Here is a 19,485-nt window from a genome sequence, read left to right on the forward strand (position 1 = left end):
TGATCTAACCCTGCTCACCTTATTTGCTACTGACTGGCTTTGCATGCTGTTACTTTGGCAACAGTCCACTAAGGCTCCCAAATCCTTTTCTACCTCAGATTCCCCCAGTGAAACACCCATTAATATGTGGCTCGCTTTCGTATTTTTAACTCCCAAAATGCATAACGTTACGCTTCTGAATATTAAACCTCATCTGCCATGTAGATGCCCACCCCCTATTTTATTCAAATCTTCCTGTAATAGTTCTATGCCTTTGTCGAGTTTACTACCCTACAAAGTTCGGTATCGTCAGCAAAAATTTAAATATTGCTATTAATAGCAGTCCCGATATCATTTGATAAACAGGTTGCACAGCAATAGCCCCAAGACAGAACCCTGGGGCACGCCGCTGTCAACCAAGGACCATTTGGAAAATGAGCCATTTATTGACACTCTGGACACATTCACTTAGCCAGTTCTCTATCCAAGTACAAACCGTTTCATCTGTTCCCAAGGAGTAAAGCTTGTAAATTAAACGTTTATGAGCTACCATATCAAATACTTTTGCAAAATCGAGGTATACTACATCCACTGGCTTTCCTCCATCTAGGCTGCCATTTACTTCATATAATGCTAAGAGGTGTATTTATTATTATTATTATTATTATTATTATTATTATTATTATTATTAGTTAGGGTCTTTGGAGAAATATCAGGAGTCTAAACAGATTTTAAAATAGAAAAAAAAAAAAAAGATTGAGGACACAGAGTCCTCAATCTTATTTGCAGCCCCTGTTATGAACAGGCAGCCTCTATACCGAGTGCTCCTGTCCATTCATAAACTGTGGATATAGTATGAGTTGCTATGTCCACAACAATGAATGAACAGGAAATTATGTATAGCACTTCCTGTTAGTAAGCATACTATGTCCTCAGTCATTTAGTGTCCCCAGTTATGAATGAACACTCTGTGATCAGTTCTGATGGCTGAGCACTTGTAACTTGCTCTCCATCCTGACTCCCCTTTTTATTTTTTCCTCCAATTTTTGGTGTTCTTTAAAATAAATTTCATTATTTTAGTTATATTTTTAAAATGACTGTTTGCATTAAACCTTTATTTTCTTTATTTTACTATTACGCATTTAAAGAGTGCACACATGAAACCGAAAAGATTACTGCATGTCTAATGAGAAAGCACAGTTGAAGGTTTTTGCCATTAGGATGCGCTCTCATACTTAACGTATGTACAAAGGGGGGTGTTAGTGGTGGACCACTGTTCATTCAATTAGTTAAAACTAGAATAAACTTTTGCACATTGCCACTTTTTCACTCTTCTCTTTTTTTTTTTCTTTCTTGCTTTTCTCCCTCTCTTGTTCTTCTAGTCATCTAAATTATTAGTGACCTTCAACATAATACCAGTATGTTTGCATGTCTATCTCTGCCTATCCAGAGATTTTGCCAATGAAAAGTATCCTTGGAAGTCAGTGTGAATTTGTTTTGTTTTTGGTAGTGATCAACAAACATACACTTTTTATGTTAATTTAAATCGCTTTGCACAGATTTGTTTTCACTTCAAGGGGGTGTATACTACTAAATGCAGTTATTTCATGCTTTCCCCCCAAACTTAAATGGCATACATCTACACCATCATGGTTCATAGGTTTTTTTTTCAAAGCCACATAATTTGACAAATACACATCTTTTGTGCATAGTCAAGGGGTTTCAAGTAAGTGCTTCACAGATGCATTTATTTATACTGCAATTAAAAAAAAAACACCTTATTTTGAAGCTAAATGTTCTAGAATTTTTTTCCCCCCAGTGTTGCCCATGAGTATCCAATATACAGTATTTAGTTCCACATGTGGTGCTGAATGTCTGGCGATCTCTAACTTCCTGATTCTACATTTTGCAGGCTTCCTGTCTGTGTGGCACAGCACCATGCCTTCTTTGTGGATGTTGCCCATCTACGAAGAATTCAACCATCACACGGCTGACATTTTCCATCTTTTTGCTTCTTGGAACCTTTGTAGCTTGCATTATGCTCATACCTGGGGTGGAAAATGGACTGAAGAAGGTATGTGGTTATGTATTTTAGAAGTTTTTATTTTTTGTATTAATAGTTTTTTGTTTTCTTTTTACAGAAATACTCTAATGTATATAAACCTAGGCAATAAAAAAAAATTGAAATTGATCAGCAATTTACCAGGGAATTAAATCATGTCAGTTAGATTGCATACTTCGCAAAATAAAATCACATCATGCATTGCTAAGATGTAGATTGTACTTGAAAGAAAACTGCAAAACATGCCAAATAAAAAAAAGTTAGTTTACCTCCTATCATTTTAGTGCAGTTTAAAACTGAATGCAAATGTCTGGGTGTTATGGCCAATATTACAATACAATATATCCTTTGCTGTTGTTTTAGACCTGATCCAGAACATACTGGGAGATCATGTTTACTTTGTACTTTTAGCTCACACAGACTATCCTAATGCAGAGAACTAGGCAATGATGGTGATATATAGAGTGAACACCAAAGAACAATGGGGGGAATTTATCACAACTGGAGCAGACAATCTGGAGCTCAGTGTCAGATCAGTGTCTCCAATTTGTTCAGTTAAGATTTGAAAATGAACAGAAGCTGATTGGTTGCCACGCACAGCTGCACCAGATTTTATCTGCTCCAGTTTTGATAAATTCCCCTCAAGGTGTCGGGTGTGCTGGATGTAAATGGGGGTTTTCATGTAAGAGAGCTCATTTTCTTCTCATTTATTTTTTCCATCCTCAGTTGCCTTGGTTCTGCGCCACATCAACTACCTTTGCAGGCACTGTAAATTGTGATATCATCGTTGGCCACCAAGCTGTGTACCGCATGTGTTTTGCTACGGCTGCATTTTTCTTTCTTTTTGTATTAATAATGATATGTGTGCGGAGCAGTCGTGATCCAAGATCATATATACAGAATGGGTAAGTGAGAGCTCCTTAAAGTACTGGTGGAATGTGGAAGTTTTTTGTTTTCTCCTCTGTATCTCTTCAGCTGTAATATATCTGCTGATTTTTTTTTTTTTTTTTTTTTTTTTTTTTTAATGCTGAGGTTTTTGCATTTATAAAAACACCACTTAACGCATGCATATATTTTTGAATGTATTTTTAAAACTTAAATAACAATTTTCTTTTTTCTTTACTATGCATAATCTGTGAACATATCCCAAACAAGAGGTTAAAAAAACCTGCTTTAAAACTAGACCTAATTCACTTCTGTAGCTATAGGGGTTGTGGAGAAAATTCACAAGTAAATCAATACTTCTTTGCCCTACTTTTACATTGCAGCTGACTCTTGGGAGCCTGCCAGTGCTCTATTGTAAACACATAACCGGTTGTTAGAAACTGATTTGAAACATAACATGTCATTTTAGAGGATGATATTTAACCACTTGCTGTCCAGAGCAATTTCTTACCATTTGCGCACACCTGGTAAAATCTGTTGGGGGTTTTTAAGCTGTTTTCTAGCCAGAAATTCAATTTCTATCTTTTCTGAAAGAAGGGGCCCTGTAGAATAAAAGAAATGCTAGTTGCAATTTCTTTTTTGTCCCATGGTGTTACGTCGAGCCTTAAAACTGCATGCGTCCGCAGGACCGGATTTACTCTCCCTTCTGCCTCAAGGCCAGGTTTCGCAATGCGCCCCCCATGGAGAATGCCAACCAGATAGCGGGGTGGCAGGGTTGTTTTGAAATTTTTTTAAAAATTTTAACACTTATTTTTATCCATCTTTTTTTTATTTTTTTAATCTTATTTTTTATTTATAATTTTTTTTATTTTTATGTAATTTTTTTTTCACTTAACTTTATTGCTATCACACAGAAGCTAACATGCCCCTGTGATAGCATTTGGAGGTGACAGGTTCTCTTTATTGACCCTGTCTCCTCCAATACAGGAGTTCTAGCACAACACTGCACTGGAACTCCTGTGACAGGTGAGAGGGGAAAACTGACACCCTTCAGTCTAATTACAAGTGATCTTGGTGACATCGCCAAGATCACTTGTAAAGAAACAAGTGGTTTCCCCATTCTACATTTAGCCCTGCTTGTGCAAAGCAGGGCTAAATGTAGAAAACAAATACTGCATGTTTCGGGCGACTTCAAACCACTGCCGCCCCGAGGCCGGGCCTTCGTGGCCTTGTCGGGAATCCAGCCCTGTGTGTCTGTGAAACCGCAAAAAAACTCCAATACCCAAAATGTCCTATAGGCAATGCTTTAAAAGCTTTCACTGCTCATCAGTTTAGTGTCAACAGTAGCTGTATTGCTCTCACTCTGAGGTACATGGTGATATGTAACGTGTGGCGCAATTTTTGTTCTTGCACCAAGGCCCACCCAACGCGTGTTTGCACTTCTATGTGCGTGTACTTGGGGGTGGGGGACTTCATTTTTTTTGTTCTCAATAACTCCACCTGTCCACACATTTGCTGTAAGCTAGGGAGAAAGGGTAAGCAGAAGTTTAACTCTGTGCTGCTGTTCCTTCATTGTCAGCAGGCTTGGATTGTGTTGACTAAGCTGTGCTGCTGCTTCAGTAGAGGCCAAAAGTCTGGCTATTTGATGTCTGGAAGATGTTATCAGGATCGCAAAACTGGCTGTGTATAATTATAAATTCCATACTGGTTTCCATATACAGTATGCATTTCAACTGTATATAGCGGTTTCAATGGAGTTAGTCTTTGAAGGATGATTTATGAAAAGTAGATCAACCACACACCAATTTTTTTTTTTTTTTAACCCTTTCCGTATGAGTGTGAAAGAAACTAAATGTGCATGTTTGTGTGTCATTTGGTCCTATGTTCATTGTTGCCTTGATATATTAATGTGAATTAATATCACATTTTTTGTTGTAGGTTTTGGTTTTTCAAGTTCCTGATTTTCGTGGGGATCACTGTTGGTGCTTTCTTTATCCCTAATGGAAACTTCACTACTGGTAAGTGTTTTTTTTTTTTTTTTTTTGCTGGATTTTCTTGTACAACTTATGATGGCTCTCTAAATTGACCAATATATCAATTCTTTTTGAAAGTCTTTTGCTAAAAATAAGGGTTTTGATACAACCCATAAAATTGATTTCTTTATAGATACAATTATTTCTTCAACGTGGTTGTTATATCTAATGGTGATTATCATTAAAGCTGAACTCCTAATAAAAACATAATTTACATAAGTTACTTATAAAAACAAACCAATCCTTCCTCCACTGATTCTGGATACTCCCTATAATGGGGATATTCCCATGGTGCGTTTTCTTTTCAGTCCCAGCCCTTTTCTGTCCCCCTAGTCCATTCACATAACTCCTAGGGGAAATGTATTAAAACTGGTGCAGAAGCATCTGGCAACCAATAAGCTTCTCTCTTCGGTTAAGGTTTGAAAATAAAAGGTGGATGCTGATTGCCATGGGTAACTGCTCCAGATTTTGTTTGCTCTAATGTTGATAAATTCCCCTCCTAGTATTTTTACAGAATGACAGTAGCAAAGCAAGGGTCTGTGTAAAGGTGCCCATACACTGTACGATTATTGCAAAGTGTATGAAAGGCGTGCGACCGTTTCTACTGTACGGTCGCACGTCTTCCGTCGAACAAGCAGGCTTGAAAACCCACCGAGAATCCTACGATAGTGGCCTGCTTGTTCGACAACTGCCGAACGGGCCGGTGTGCGCACGCGCACACTGCCTGTTTGCAGTCATCGGAAGCCCGCCCCTCATTGCAGTCATCGCAAGCCCGCCCCTCATGGGGGCGAGCTTGCTATGAACGCAAGTAAGATCTGCCTGTCCAAGATGGGCAGATTGTACGAGCTTTTAATAAGCTTACGACCATTGCAAGACAAAAGTCTTGCGATGGTCGTAAGGTGAATGGGCACCTTTAGGGCACTCCACGCTGCTACTGTGCGGCCCCAATCGGAAGCTGCAACGTCACAACCGTGGCTAGTTGTGCCCAGAATTGATTGTAGATCCAGTAAGAAGGTAGAAAACTATAACTTCTATCAGTAGAGTAGATGTCTTTTTAAAAAACTGAAGATTCCTAGGAGGACACATTATCTTGTATCATGCTGCATGAACGTTAATAAAGATGACATTCTGTAGCAGATTGGTGTGCAGACAACGTATCTTTCAGGGTGTTATTGATCCATCCACTTTGCCCTTCAATAGTTGAAAGATTCCACAAATTATGCCACTGTAAAACATATGGCATATGCACTTTAGCTCCAATTGGCCTCAATGTGGAAATACAAAACAAATGGAAATAAATACCATCCCATAATTTAATCATTTTAACATCTTTTTTTAATTTGTTTAGGAAATCCGTAATCCAATTTTTCATATATTGCATCAGGTGATGCATAATTTTATTTTTTTCCAATTTCATCCAATATTAAAATCATGATAAATATATACATTTTTATTGGTACACATACTAAATTGTATTAGCTCATGCAAATGTTGCATTGAGAAGGTTTTAATACTGGGTACTATGTCCCCCCTCTAGTGGCTCCACATGGTTACAATCTGGTTACAAGGAATTTATGAATATCTTGTGTATTTTACCATCATCATCGCTTATTGGGCACCAACAGCATTCAGAATTTTAGGCATCCAGATAGATAGATATATAATATAATATAATTAATTACACACACACGTTCATATACTTATTTACAAGTTCAGTGTTTTTCATTTTTTACACCAGTTGGCTATCAATGAAATTACTGCCAGCCCTTGCGATATATAAGGCAGGCGCTCTCTATACAGCAGCCAGGCTTGACACTGCCCCAATCGGTGACATTTCTGAGCCGCACACCCAGTCTGTGTAAATCTATTCCTCTCACATCCATTATGGTCTGGGAGTAGAAAGGAAGAAAATGTAATTGGCTCTGTACCTTGTTTTGAGAACTGCCCAATGAACATTGTGTCCACAGTGAACTGTTGATCAGCAGGACTATCTGAACATTCCATCTCCTCTGACCTATGAAATGATATAAGCACTCTATGGACTCTAGTCACTCTCACAGTATAGTGCCATTTTATTATATTCTAAAGACCATTTTCTTAGAATGCAAGTCATTGTGTAAATGGACAAGGGTCCTGTCATTCATCCCCCCCGCCTCTATTCACAAAATGCAGGGGTAGAGCGAACAGCGCGATTCTTTAAATTCAACCTCTTATCCGTGCAATGCTGGAATGTGGGTAGTGTCTGGTATTAATGGAGGGAGGATAGTTACAGTATGCGGCAGCCAGCAGGATATGAGATACAATTATTTTGGCCCACATACCACCAGACATAAAAGTTACCTCTAACTAGTGCAGGTTTAAGTGTATGACATTCTGAACTTCACCCATGAAATTCAACACATTCCATTAACCCTTTATTGAACAAAACAAACCTTACAGTAAATGTGGACCTAGATCTGCATTTATTCCTAATAATAACTCTTGCTTGTAATGTATTCAATTGAAAAATGCATCTCGCTTCTTCTTTTTTTTTTTTCAATATTAGTTCCCCATCACCACTTCTTCGTGGCTTAGGCTGGGTTCACACTTGGGCGTACGGAATTTTGTGCCGTGCGTTTTTACAGCGATTTAGGGTAAAAGAAACGCGCGACAAACACGCGTTTCCGAGGGCTATCTGGATCTATACCAATGGATACGCGTGTAAACACGCCCCCAGTTCCTACGTGCTGAAATACGCCCAGGTGGGAACCATGCCCATAGGCAATCATTGGTTTTCACACCTGGGCGCTGTAAAGCGCCCAGGTGTGAACCAGGCCTTAGGAATATTGAATGTGCTGAATTTCACAAGCGAAGTTCAGAATGTGTTAAAGATCACCCTGCTGTGCCTAACAACAAAGACAAGAAAAAAGATGTAGGAAATGTATGGGTTAAATTCATGTATGGGTCAGATTACTTCTGGTGCTTAAAGATAAATGATAAAATTTGTTTTTTGTTTTTTTAATCACTTTTGGGCTTGAGAAAGAACCATATGCGGTTCGAAACTGTTGCCTTTTTGTATCATTAATGAGGCTGTCTTTGGGCTCTGCCATCCTGTGAGCATAATCACACAGTTGGCACATTGGTCCTTTCTCTCCTAGTGTTGCATTACATGGCACTGCAGGAAATCAATATCAAGACTAAGGTGTATATGCTAGTTTATATATAAAAAAAAATAATAATACATTTATGCATCTTCCCAGAGTTTAGCTTTAAATCTCAGCAAATCTGCATAGTACTTCAGCACAGCTGTTTATAACTAGTGTTTTTAAATATTGGGTCTCTAAAGTACATATAGGTCTCACCTCTAATCTGTTTTTATGGTATCTTCTCATATGAGATTTATTTTTATTAACGATGTTCATCTCTTCCATACAGTGTGGTATTATTTTGGTATGGTTGGTGGCTTCCTGTTCTTCTTGATCCAGCTTATACTCATTATTGATCTTGCCCATTCCTGGAGTCAGTCTTGGCTTCAGCAGGCTGAAGATGGCAATACAAAGTGTTGGTATGCAGGTATGTAGACAGAAGATTGGAATCCGCGAAAATTAACTACGTTTCTTAGTGTAATGAAGATTAGAGAACAAATGGTGCTTCTTAGGAAGTTGCCTATTGAAACTGCTTTTAAAACAATTTTTTTTTTAATGTCCCTAGCTCTTCTGATATGTACTGTGCTGATCTACGCTGGTGCAATTGCCTCCATTGTGTGTCTGTATATTTACTACACTGGATCAGGTGATTGTGTTCACAACAAAGTATTCATCAGTCTCAACCTCATATTCTGCGTCATTGTTTCTGTAGTGTCTATTCTTCCCAAGGTACAGGTAAGAAACTATTCGTAAGAGAAAAATGTATCCAGTTATGATGATTAACCGCTAGAGGACCGGCTGCTTTATACATGCGTCCTCCCATGAACAAATGTGTGAGCGTGGCCACTGCACCCGTGGCTCCTGCTGTTAATAGATAGCAGACAACTGCAGCTATGTACACAGAGCTTATTGACACAGTACACTATCTCTTTGATCGCCTCTGCGGTCCCTGAATGCAGGAAGTGATGTATGTTACATCACTTCCGCATTCAGTGTCACTCCTCGGCAACAGATGCCAGTGAGAAGCTGCTGAAGCAGATCTCTGCGGAGCATAAACAAATTGTCACAAATGAAACAATTTTTTTGCATCGGGTGCTCCTTCGTGCGAAAACTACGATTCCGCCTATTGTGCCACACGTTACATATTGCCGCGAACGTCGAAGTGAGAGCAATAACTTTAGGGCCATTAGTCACTGATGACACTAAACTGAGTGTGGTAGTCTTATAGTAAGAAGGCTGTAAGTGTGTGGGTCCCCATTAATGGCAATCTTTTATACACATTAAAAGATGCTTCAAGAGGGGGCATGTGAAGGAAAAAAGAGTTTAATTAGCATAAGATTAAAAAATCCACAAAATTTAAATAAACTCAAATTCCACTCCTGACATAAAGAGGCTTTTGGCACAAAAAAAAGTTTAACACAGTCAGCCTAAAATAAAAACCAGTATACTCTGAAAATAAATGAAAACCCCAGTACCACCCCTGAAACACAGGTCCATTTAAAAAAAAAATGTTTTTTATATATCATTCACTGCTCCCTGCAGGGATCCCCCTCCCCTCTCCGATCCTCCAGTGCTGAGTGGAGGAACAAACGGGGGAGGGGCAGGCACAGCTGGCTCTGCCCCTCCCCCTTGGATAAACCTGCAGAATTTGCCTCAAAACTATGGTACTGGCACACTTGAATCTCAACCCTAATTGTGAAGCATGTTGTTAATATGTAATATAAACATGTATATTTAAAGCATTCTGTTTGAAAGTTTTTATATTTGTCAGTAATTGGGACTTTTGAGCAAACCCACTTTTTTTTTTTTTTTTTGCAGGAGGCTCAGCCCCATTCAGGATTACTACAAGCATCTGTTATTACATTGTATACAGTATTTATCACTTGGTCTGCAATGGCAAATGTTCCAGGTGAGTAACAGGCAAAAAAAACCCATAGACACAAGGAAACTGCAGAAGCATGGATGTAAAGGAAACTATAAAATGTATATTCTTTGATATGGAGCAAATAACAGGCTCCCTAAATAAGATGAAAAATCCCGTTGTCTTTTTTTTTTTTTCCCTCCTATACAGTGGGATTTCTGAGCATGCATAACATTAAAAATATTTTTTCTCTATTCCAGACAAAATTTGCAATCCTACATTGCTTCCTATTGTGCATAACGGATCCAGTACTGCCAGCACCATCTACGCTCAGTGGTGGGATGCCCCCAGCATTGTGGGACTTGTGATCTTTATTTTGTGTACTCTCTTTATTAGGTGGGTTGACATATATATATTTGGTTGACTATGATGGAAAGAATCATTCTTCTGACTACACTGTATCCCAAGCAGTAGCTGGAAATTAACACCTCCTTGTGCTATGCAGTGGGATCTTTTGTTGCTGTGCTAGTCATGGGGCTGCTATACATTAGTTGTGCATGCAGTTAATATTGATCTGCTTTTCACATTGAATTGTATACAATGGCAAAGCCTTCTTATCACCAAAAAATATTAGCGTTTAGAAATCTATAGGGTAATTTTATTAAAATATAATTTTATGCAACTATTTATAATTTTTTTTCCATTGGTCTAAGGCTCACCATACACATTACAATTTGACCATACAATATGTGCACCATCAAATTTGGCTACAAATTGATGTAACAGTTTTGGTAGCTGTAATTGGGCACTAGAAACCTGTTGGTAGATCTACACAAGATTGTACTAAGAAATTGTACAATCTGATTGTGTTGAGCTTAACGCTAACATTTTGGCTCTGCACTATACTGCATGACCTTGCAATCCTGTCTTCGGTGGATCGCCTTAGAGAAGAGGCTGTGGTACCCGGTTGCATAGCATGGAGGAAGCTTGCAGGAGCAAGGGATGAGGTAAGTAAAAAGTCCCTTTTTTTTTATTTTTTTTATTTTTACTGTCACCCTAGGCATAAATGAGCATTTTACCATTGCAGTACAGATGAAGCCCCAGTACAAGGGACGATATATATATTTTCCTGGAACTTCACTTTAAAGCACGACTCGGCAACCTTTTCCACATATGTCAATTTACAAGCATTACCCAATTGGCATGCTAGTACACAATAACGCACTACTTGTATAGTTTTCAGTTTTTGTGCTTATAGTTGTACTGCTAATTGCAAGATAAGTGGATTCAGATAAGCCCTAATCCCTGCACCTTCACTCAAATCCTGTACCATCAGAAACGCAGAGGCTTTAAATGCATACCTGCTGCAGCTGGCCGTTCCCCTAGAAAGGGAAGAGTGTAGGTGGATGGGCTTGCTGGTTAAAAAAAAAAAAAAAGCCTGCACCTGAGTGTCAGTGTGGCCAGGAAGGTGGATTGGCCGTGGCCAGAGTGGGCAGGCCAGGCTTTGTAAATCAATAATAAACAAAAATAAGAAAAAAGTGGGGACCTACAGTATCAATTAGCTCCATTACATATAAAATAGCAGGAGCAGAAAGACCGTAGAAAACGCTGTGTAAAGATACTCTGGCACAATCACGTGGCTCCGTAAAATCAATGGGTAGTGCTTGTAAAACTCTGATCAGCAAAACTACCGTAGTGTCTCTACCGGATTGTGTCCATAAAGCAATTCCTCTTCAGCTGCTGACATGCACAAACAATATTAATCCATTAGGCGTCATGGTTCCCAAGGAGGTATATCTGCATATTTTCCTTCATAAGTTATTTTTTTTTTTTTTAAATCAATCACTCCCTCCATGGAGACCATTGTAGGTGGTAAATTCCTTTCACTTTTTTTCACCTGGGTTTAGATTTATGAAATTGCCCATAATGACAGATCATTGTTGCTATAACACCTACAAGCCCAATCTCCGCAAGTGCTCATAAATGTGAATGTGCAATTCACTCTTAGTCTTTCCAATATACAGTTTTCTACAAGGGCAACATATAGAATGCAATACTCTTGTGGTGCGACAGTAAAAAACAAAATTCCTTATGTGGAAGAACTAAGAGCCATCCGTATTGCTGATGGCATATGATAGATGGCACACCCACTGCACTTATGCTGGTATGATCTGAGTATGTTTCTCTTAAATGTAAAATCGTATAGAAACGTGGCTCCATCGTCACATGCTAGTGGGCATGTATATCTTTTAACTTTTGTGCACATCAGTGGTAAGAGACAGTTGTGGATCCACAACCGCTGCTACTTGGATGCTTATGGTGAGTATATGCCAATGGCGAGACAATACTTTGGGGAGCTTATTCCAATGAGCTCCATACGGGCAAACTGTTTTCTTAATTGTGCTTTTTTAGTTTCAGATTTCCCATATAGTAACTTTTTTTTTCTCTCTCCCCTTGAAGGGCTCTAAATTTTGTTAAATCAACCTTGTAAATCACAGCTGAATGAGCCTTTAGTTACAGCTTGTGGCAGCAGCCCTTCCTAGTTCCACTGTCCACACAGGCACACATGTCTTCAAATTGCCAGTGTAGTGTCAAAAAGGAAATCTGATTTCAAGCAGTCATATAAGTTATAAATTACAAAGTATCAGAAATATAACTCTTTATTGGTCAAATAGGCAAAACTAATGTATGTATGTATTTTTAATTCAAGCACCTGAGTTTGTCTTGATAGAATCTGCTTGTATTAGAGTTGGCAGGTGGCTGCTTATATAGTGTAAAAAAAAGTTTTATGACAGTTGCACATCATCCTTGTGGTGTTATTACACAGTGGTTCTGCTCTAATTATGTTGCATCTCTTACAGCATCCGTAACTCCAGCAACCAGCAAGTGAACAAGATGATGTTAACGGAAGAGAGTTCTGGGGATGGGGGAGTTCACACCACTGAAGATGGGGCTCATAGAGCCTATGATAATGAAGAGGAGGGAGTCTGCTATAGCTACAGCTTTTTCCATTTTTGTCTTTTCCTTGCCTCACTCTACATTATGATGACACTCACAAACTGGTATTTGTAAGTACAAGCCTTAGCTTATTCAATATGCTTAAGTACTGGAACAATACAGGGGAGTTTTCCATGTCCATTAAAGCAGACCATCCATGAAAGTGGAACATCCTCTTTACTAACAGCCCCGGAAATACAAATTATACTAAAAACTAAACTTTTACCAAAAAAAAAAAAAAATCCGGTTTCTGGTACGTGTGGGTGAAAAATTATTTATTTGCCCTAAATTCAAGCTATTTGTATTTTGGGGCTGGAGGGTTGGCAGTTTTCATAAAAGGTTTGCTTTAACCACAATATACTGTATAGCTCTGGATGTATAGCAATACACACTTGCTACAATTCCAATAAATGTGTGGCATGGTGTGCACAACAGCTAACATTGATTCCTGTGCCAATTATGTAGTGCACATTATTACATTATGATGAATGTCTCACTGGAACAAGGCAAACTCAGAAGTGACTACTTGACACTGCACAGCTGCCAAGGGCATCTTTGTAGAATTTTCTTCTGCTGCCAAGGTTTTCCTCATTTGGCCATAGATTGGACCGTAATGATGTCACATCATTGCTGTGGTACAGCAAGCAGTGTAGGGGGGGGAAGTAAAGTTGTTGTTTTTTTGGCAAGAGTAGGCACAGTTCTCTGGTACCAGATATTAATATTTGGGATGGCCAGATACCAAGAAAGTACTGATAATTTTCCAGCTCCAAGACTAGACCAAGTACAAACAAGACCAAGTACTGATACTTGTCCAAGAACTCACAGATAACAATTACTGATACATTTTTGTTAATTTTCATTTGACCGTTTTCTTAAATCACTACAAACTAATGATTTTAGGTACACTGATGGAGCACCAGGGCAAAGTCACAGCTGCAACCCTGGTGGTTTGCGTGAAAATGCCAAGTATCGGCATTGGTATCTGTACATTCCTAATCAATATATTTTATAATGAATACATGCAGTCATGCACAAAGCAGAACTACACCTTGAAAAAAAAAAATACTAGACATACACTGTCTTCATTGTAGGTTTATGTATTTACTGTTCCTAACAGTAAATAAACATGTATTTCCACTACAGAATCAATTTGAATTTTATAGTATGTGTATGTAATTGCATCCTAATATACTTGGAAATATTTGTATTCCACTTATAACTTTGAAGGATTAAGTGAAGACACCATTTAAAATAAGGATAAGTGAATGACCGTATGTGCTTATACCACATCTTTGTTTGAATTGCAAGTCTCTTGTGCAAACACGTTTGTGTCCTTGTATCCAACAAATGATGATCAGCACTGCAAAGGGGGATCATACTTGGCTGTTGGGTAGTTGGGTATATCTGCACATTTCATGGGCCTAACTCTAACGCGACACTAAACTTAATAGGCGTTACATCTTAGCAAATACTTTCAAGTACCCTAACAAAAATGTAGCTTAGTTGTGTAACACTCAGCTGTAGATCTTCAAATCATCTCCCAATCAGTGGCGGATCCAGGGGGGGGGCAACGGGGCAATTTCCCCCTCCGAGATAAAATAGAGCACATCACCACTGTAAGTCCCTTTTCTTACACCACTGACCTCCGCACTGCGTCACACTACTGACCTCCGCGCCTTGGGTCACCTTACTGACTTGCGTCACCTTACTGACCTGGCCAGGTAAAAATATCATTGTTGACACATATTTAGGTTAACATCCTTACGCTGACAATTGCACTGGGGTCTGTAAAGTCTGTCATTTGGAAAACCAGGAACCAACTTGGGTATAAAAAAAAAAAGTGGACAACCAGAACCCTGTGCTAAAATATTGTGGATTTTTTTTTGTTTGTCTTTTTTCTTAACCACTCTTATTTCACACAATGATATAGCCCTTACCATATTGCTGATTTGTTCTAATTATTGTAAATTTTCAACAGGCCAGGATCCTCTGACTTTTCGGTGACCAGCCCCTGGTCTGCAGTGTGGGTGAAGATTTCCTCCAGCTGGGTTGGACTCCTTCTTTATTTGTGGACATTAGTTGCCCCCCTGATTCTCCACGACAGAGAGTTTAGCTAATCTGGCAAAATGGCTAGTGCTTCACATGTACCTGTTATGCTTTTGTCCTAATGTGTACTGGACAAATAAGGAAAATAGTCAAGTTTGGGGAAACTAATACATAGGCAGCATTTTTATGTAAAATTGAATATTTACACCAGCACACTAGCTGTGCAAGATATATATTGCATACTGCTGATTTTCCATTTGGGCCTCTGCAAAAATCTGATTATTTATGGAGATATGAGTTTTATTAGCCCTCATATATAACAACTATGGGGCTATGATATTTGATTCCTTTAAGTTCAAAATCCAGTAGTAAGGAATTTTATGTAATTTATGAAAAAAATTCAAATTGGCAAATATTACTCTTGTAACAGGGCTTCCATGGATGCAATTCTCTTGCTAATGTGATTTTAAAGCACATGTTACATTGTCTTTAAAATGATACTAAACTCAGGAGTTAAATCTTGAAAATGCATTCAAGTACCTTGACTATTAACAAAAATGTGCATCACTTGGTTGTAGATCCTCAAATCATCTCTGAATTGGTGCTGACACTGTCCTTCCTTCTGAAGGGTGGATACTTTTGTTCCCCATGGTCCCCGTTTGTGTTGTAAAGTAGCCACCACTCCAAGCTTCCTCCTCATGATAGATTACACTCTCACATTTTAGTTAACTAATTTGTATTCCAATTGTAGTCCATCAGAGGAGCAAACTTGGAGCAGTGACTACTTTCCAACACACACAGGGGACCAAGGGGAACAAAAATGGTCACCCTCCAGAAGGAAGGACAGTGTCAGCTGTAGATCCTCAAATCCTCTCAATGTATACTGATTGATGCACAAGCTACATTTTTGTTAATAGGAGTTAAATCTTAAAAATGCATTCAAGAAGCCTGCGTTTAGTGGCACTTTAATAACAGAAAAGTGATTGTTTATTAAGGATTGTAAGCTGTAGCAGAAAAAAAAAAAAAAACCTGTGCTATCACCCTAAAATGGGTGGGTAGAGAATTGTGTAAGTAACAAACATGCTGCAAACTAAGCCTAAGCTATGATTAGTAAGAACAAGTACTTGTGTTACTCATAGCAACCACACAGTTTACCGGTTCATGAAAGGGAGAAGCTAAAAGGGAATCTGGTTGCAGTTCCTTTTAAAGACCCTAGCCTAATGGCACACAGACTCATGGCAAGATCTAAATCATACAAAATCCTGTACTGCTTTAAGAGAAAAGACTAAAAACAAATCACCATAACAGCCTTACAGGATTCAAGTTCCTGCTTTTCGCCTTTTATTTTTATTTTTTACAATACATTTTATATATTGTTGTATATTATTAATGTCTGTTACACTAGAAATAAACTGTTTTAGTAACAATGTTTGTCCTTACTATACAGCTTTGCTTAAATATAATGTGCATTGGTAAATACATTTACTATGGGATATGTGGAAGTCCTTGATATTTTGAAGGTGTTAACATTCAGTCAGATGTTTCAGTTATTACGAGGAATCTATTTTTGTTTATTACTAGCAAGCAAGGTACAATGCTTTTGTTGCTTCTAAACAGAAAAAATTATCATAATTGCAAATGAATAGTAGCAGATACCTTTCCCACATGTTCTGCACAGATCAAGACATTTGGGTATTTGTGTTCATCCAGTGTAGATTGCAACAAAGAGATAAAGGTACAAAGAAGCTACATTTTTCAGTGACCCTAAACTTAGGAGTGAAATCGTAAACTGTGTCATATACATTGTTAGTAGGGTACTTGAATGCATTTTTATCGCTATGCTGTAAATCCTCAAATCCTCTCTGAATTGGTGCTGACACTGTCTTAGCTTCTGGAGGGTGGCTACTTTTGTTCTCCATGGTCCCTGTGTGTGTTGTAAAGTAGCCACTGCTCCAAGCATGCGCCTGTGATGGACTACAATATTGGGGGAACAATGCAAAAATAGCAGTCGCTACTATGTTGGTGGGTTCCCTCCACACCATTGAGACTGCAAAAGGCATGGACTTTTTTTCTTTTCTTCTTGTTTAGCCAATGACGCAGATAAGTTGCACATATAATGCAACAATGTTGGGCAATGATACGTTCACAAGCCCCCAGGTGTAAATGTATGATGCATAGATCTGACCAAGACAAATCTACCTTGCAATAAAAACAAATTACAGTTGGGTAGTAATCTTTAGGCTCAAAGTAAAGATCAATTTATACACTTCCGTGGTACCATTTTCATTGTTCTACCGTACTTTGTCGAAGTTACAAGGCATCATGATCATCAGACACCTCCCTTGTAGGCAAATATAGTCGCCTGTGTATAAATCTTTATTGTGAAATATCATGAAAACTTTAGCCAACCAACCAGCACCTTTATCACCTGTTTTCTAATTCATCTAATCAAAATATGTAAGAAATGACACATTTTATCTCGGTCAATAATATCCCAGTGATAAGACCAGTAATTAGATATGAATTGATTGAAACAACCTAAAAAGATGACATTCTTTAAAGCGGAAATGCAACTCTAAAATGAAATAAGAAACTATATTGGCTGTAATGTCATTGCACATATTACCTTTTAGCCATGTATTCAGGATGGAATTGAAGTCCAAAGAGATTTCTGATTGGATCTCATCCCAAATCGTCTCTCCCTAACATTTTAGTGTAGACATCTAGTTTTAGTCAATCAAATGTCAATATATTTTCGTTCTAGTTTGTCCTAACCAAGTTTTTTTAGTTTGTCACTGAAAAAGTGTTTTGCCGAAAACTGACAAATTATTAGTTGTCGACATTACCAATCAGGTAATGGAAAAGATTTCCCTTCCGTGAAGTTGAGGAAAGGTACTTGATGCTGCTTTATCTCGGGTATCTTAGGTCCTCTGTGAGAATTCTGATAATCTTAAGGAACAGATGGACTCTAAGACTTTGTTGCCCAGGGCATGGAAAGCTAATTCTTCCTCTATGGATCCTGCTTTAGCAGTGACTTGTGTGGCTAGGCCAGGGGTAGGCAACCTTGGCTCTCCGGCTGTGCTGAAACTACAAATCCCATCATGCGTCTGCCTCTGGGAGTCATGCCTGTGGTCTGCGATGCCTTATGGGATTTCTAGTTTCAGCACAGCTGGAGAGCCAAGGATGCCTACCCCTGGGCTAGGCAAATGGACCTCCGGTTAAAGAGTTTGTCAACATTTACCTCAGGGAGCTCCTACAGAACAGGTTTTGGACTCTTTTCTGTGGTTGGTAAAGCTACATTCGTATTTGGCAGATGCTGCAGCTGAGTCTGTTAGAGCCTCCACTAGATCAACAGCCCTTCTGAATTCTGCCAGGCGGGCCATTTGGTTAAAGTCCTGGGAAGGGGATATAACCTCTAAATCCAAGCGCTGTGCTTTACCATTTGAGGAGAAGTTGCTTTTTTGGTTCTGGTCTAGAGGTCTCAGGCAGATCTTCAGAGAAAAGAAAGAAGTTTCCTGAGTAAAGAAAGGGCAAGTAATCGCAGGTTTTTTCGTGACTCGCAAGAGCAGTAAAGTCCAGGCGGTAAGCCTCAAGAGCAGAGGGAGAAATGGCCTTTTAGGGACATTTCACAGGACATTATTTCACAATGATTTTGTGATGACCCTAAGAATCCTGGGGAAGAATGTTTCCATTCTTTGGATGTCGGAAAAGATGTTCCTGGAGGTTACCAAGAGTTTCAGAAAATCCAGTAATTTATTTGTGCTATTTATTGCGCAAAAAAGGGTTGTCTGGCTTCAAGGGCCCCAATATCTCGTTGGATTAAGCAAATTATTTCCTTAATTTGCAAAGGGGTAGGATTGAGTGTACAGGCATCCTTGAAGGCACAGCCTACCAGGACTTTAGCAACTTCTTTGGCAGAGAAAGGGGTCTTGTTGAAAACCGTGGTCCTGCCCTGTAGGCTTGGTTTTTGTTTTTTCCCTGGTTGTTGTCCTGGAAGACAATTGGGGAAATCCCCCAGCTAGACTTGCTGGTAGTGGTGTTTCAAAAAATATTCCAGTGCTGCAAGCCTGAAATAGCCAGCCTGCTATTGCAATTTTAAAATGGTTAATAGAAGAAAAGGTATTTCTCCTGCAGAGGCGCAGACCAGAGAAAGTTCTCTCTCAGGTCCACACCTCTGTGACTGATATCAGGCAGTGGGCGGGTGCATTAGCCAGCCTGCTATTGGCTATTTTAATTTTAATTTTAAATAGCCAATAGTAGAAATGTGCACCGGCAAAAATATTTGTTTCGGATTTTCTCTTATTTCGTTTTTCGGGATTCGGGTCAGAAATTGAATTCGTTTTAGGATTCGGATGAAGTTAGCGGGAGCCTGTACGAATATTCGTCTTGGATGACGTTTCGTTGCAACAAAGTGACGTTAGACAAAACGAGAAAAAAAAGATGTTTTTTTTTTTGCAAAAGATAAAAAAGTGTTCTCTGCAAATTGATAGCAGACCC

General features: G+C 38.8%; 1 protein-coding gene across 1 annotated transcript in view; it reads left to right on the forward strand.

The window, feature by feature from the left end:
• Window positions 1–15,109, forward strand: part of SERINC2 (serine incorporator 2) — a 30,795-nt gene extending 15,686 nt beyond the window's left edge. Inside the window, exons 2-10 of the mRNA XM_018566885.1 lie at window positions 1,892–2,053; window positions 2,768–2,946; window positions 4,865–4,944; window positions 8,374–8,511; window positions 8,650–8,819; window positions 9,903–9,993; window positions 10,206–10,341; window positions 12,807–13,013; window positions 14,921–15,109. Coding sequence (XP_018422387.1) covers window positions 1,892–2,053; window positions 2,768–2,946; window positions 4,865–4,944; window positions 8,374–8,511; window positions 8,650–8,819; window positions 9,903–9,993; window positions 10,206–10,341; window positions 12,807–13,013; window positions 14,921–15,059 — 1,302 coding nt within the window. The 3' untranslated portion in view covers window positions 15,060–15,109. The remainder of the gene's footprint in view (window positions 1–1,891; window positions 2,054–2,767; window positions 2,947–4,864; window positions 4,945–8,373; window positions 8,512–8,649; window positions 8,820–9,902; window positions 9,994–10,205; window positions 10,342–12,806; window positions 13,014–14,920) is intronic.
• Window positions 15,110–19,485: the final 4,376 nt, after the last annotated feature.

The sequence above is a fragment of the Nanorana parkeri genome, unplaced genomic scaffold, assembly GCF_000935625.1.
Source record: "Nanorana parkeri isolate BGI_ZX_2015 unplaced genomic scaffold, ASM93562v1 scaffold986, whole genome shotgun sequence".
Taxonomy (NCBI): domain Eukaryota; kingdom Metazoa; phylum Chordata; class Amphibia; order Anura; family Dicroglossidae; genus Nanorana; species Nanorana parkeri.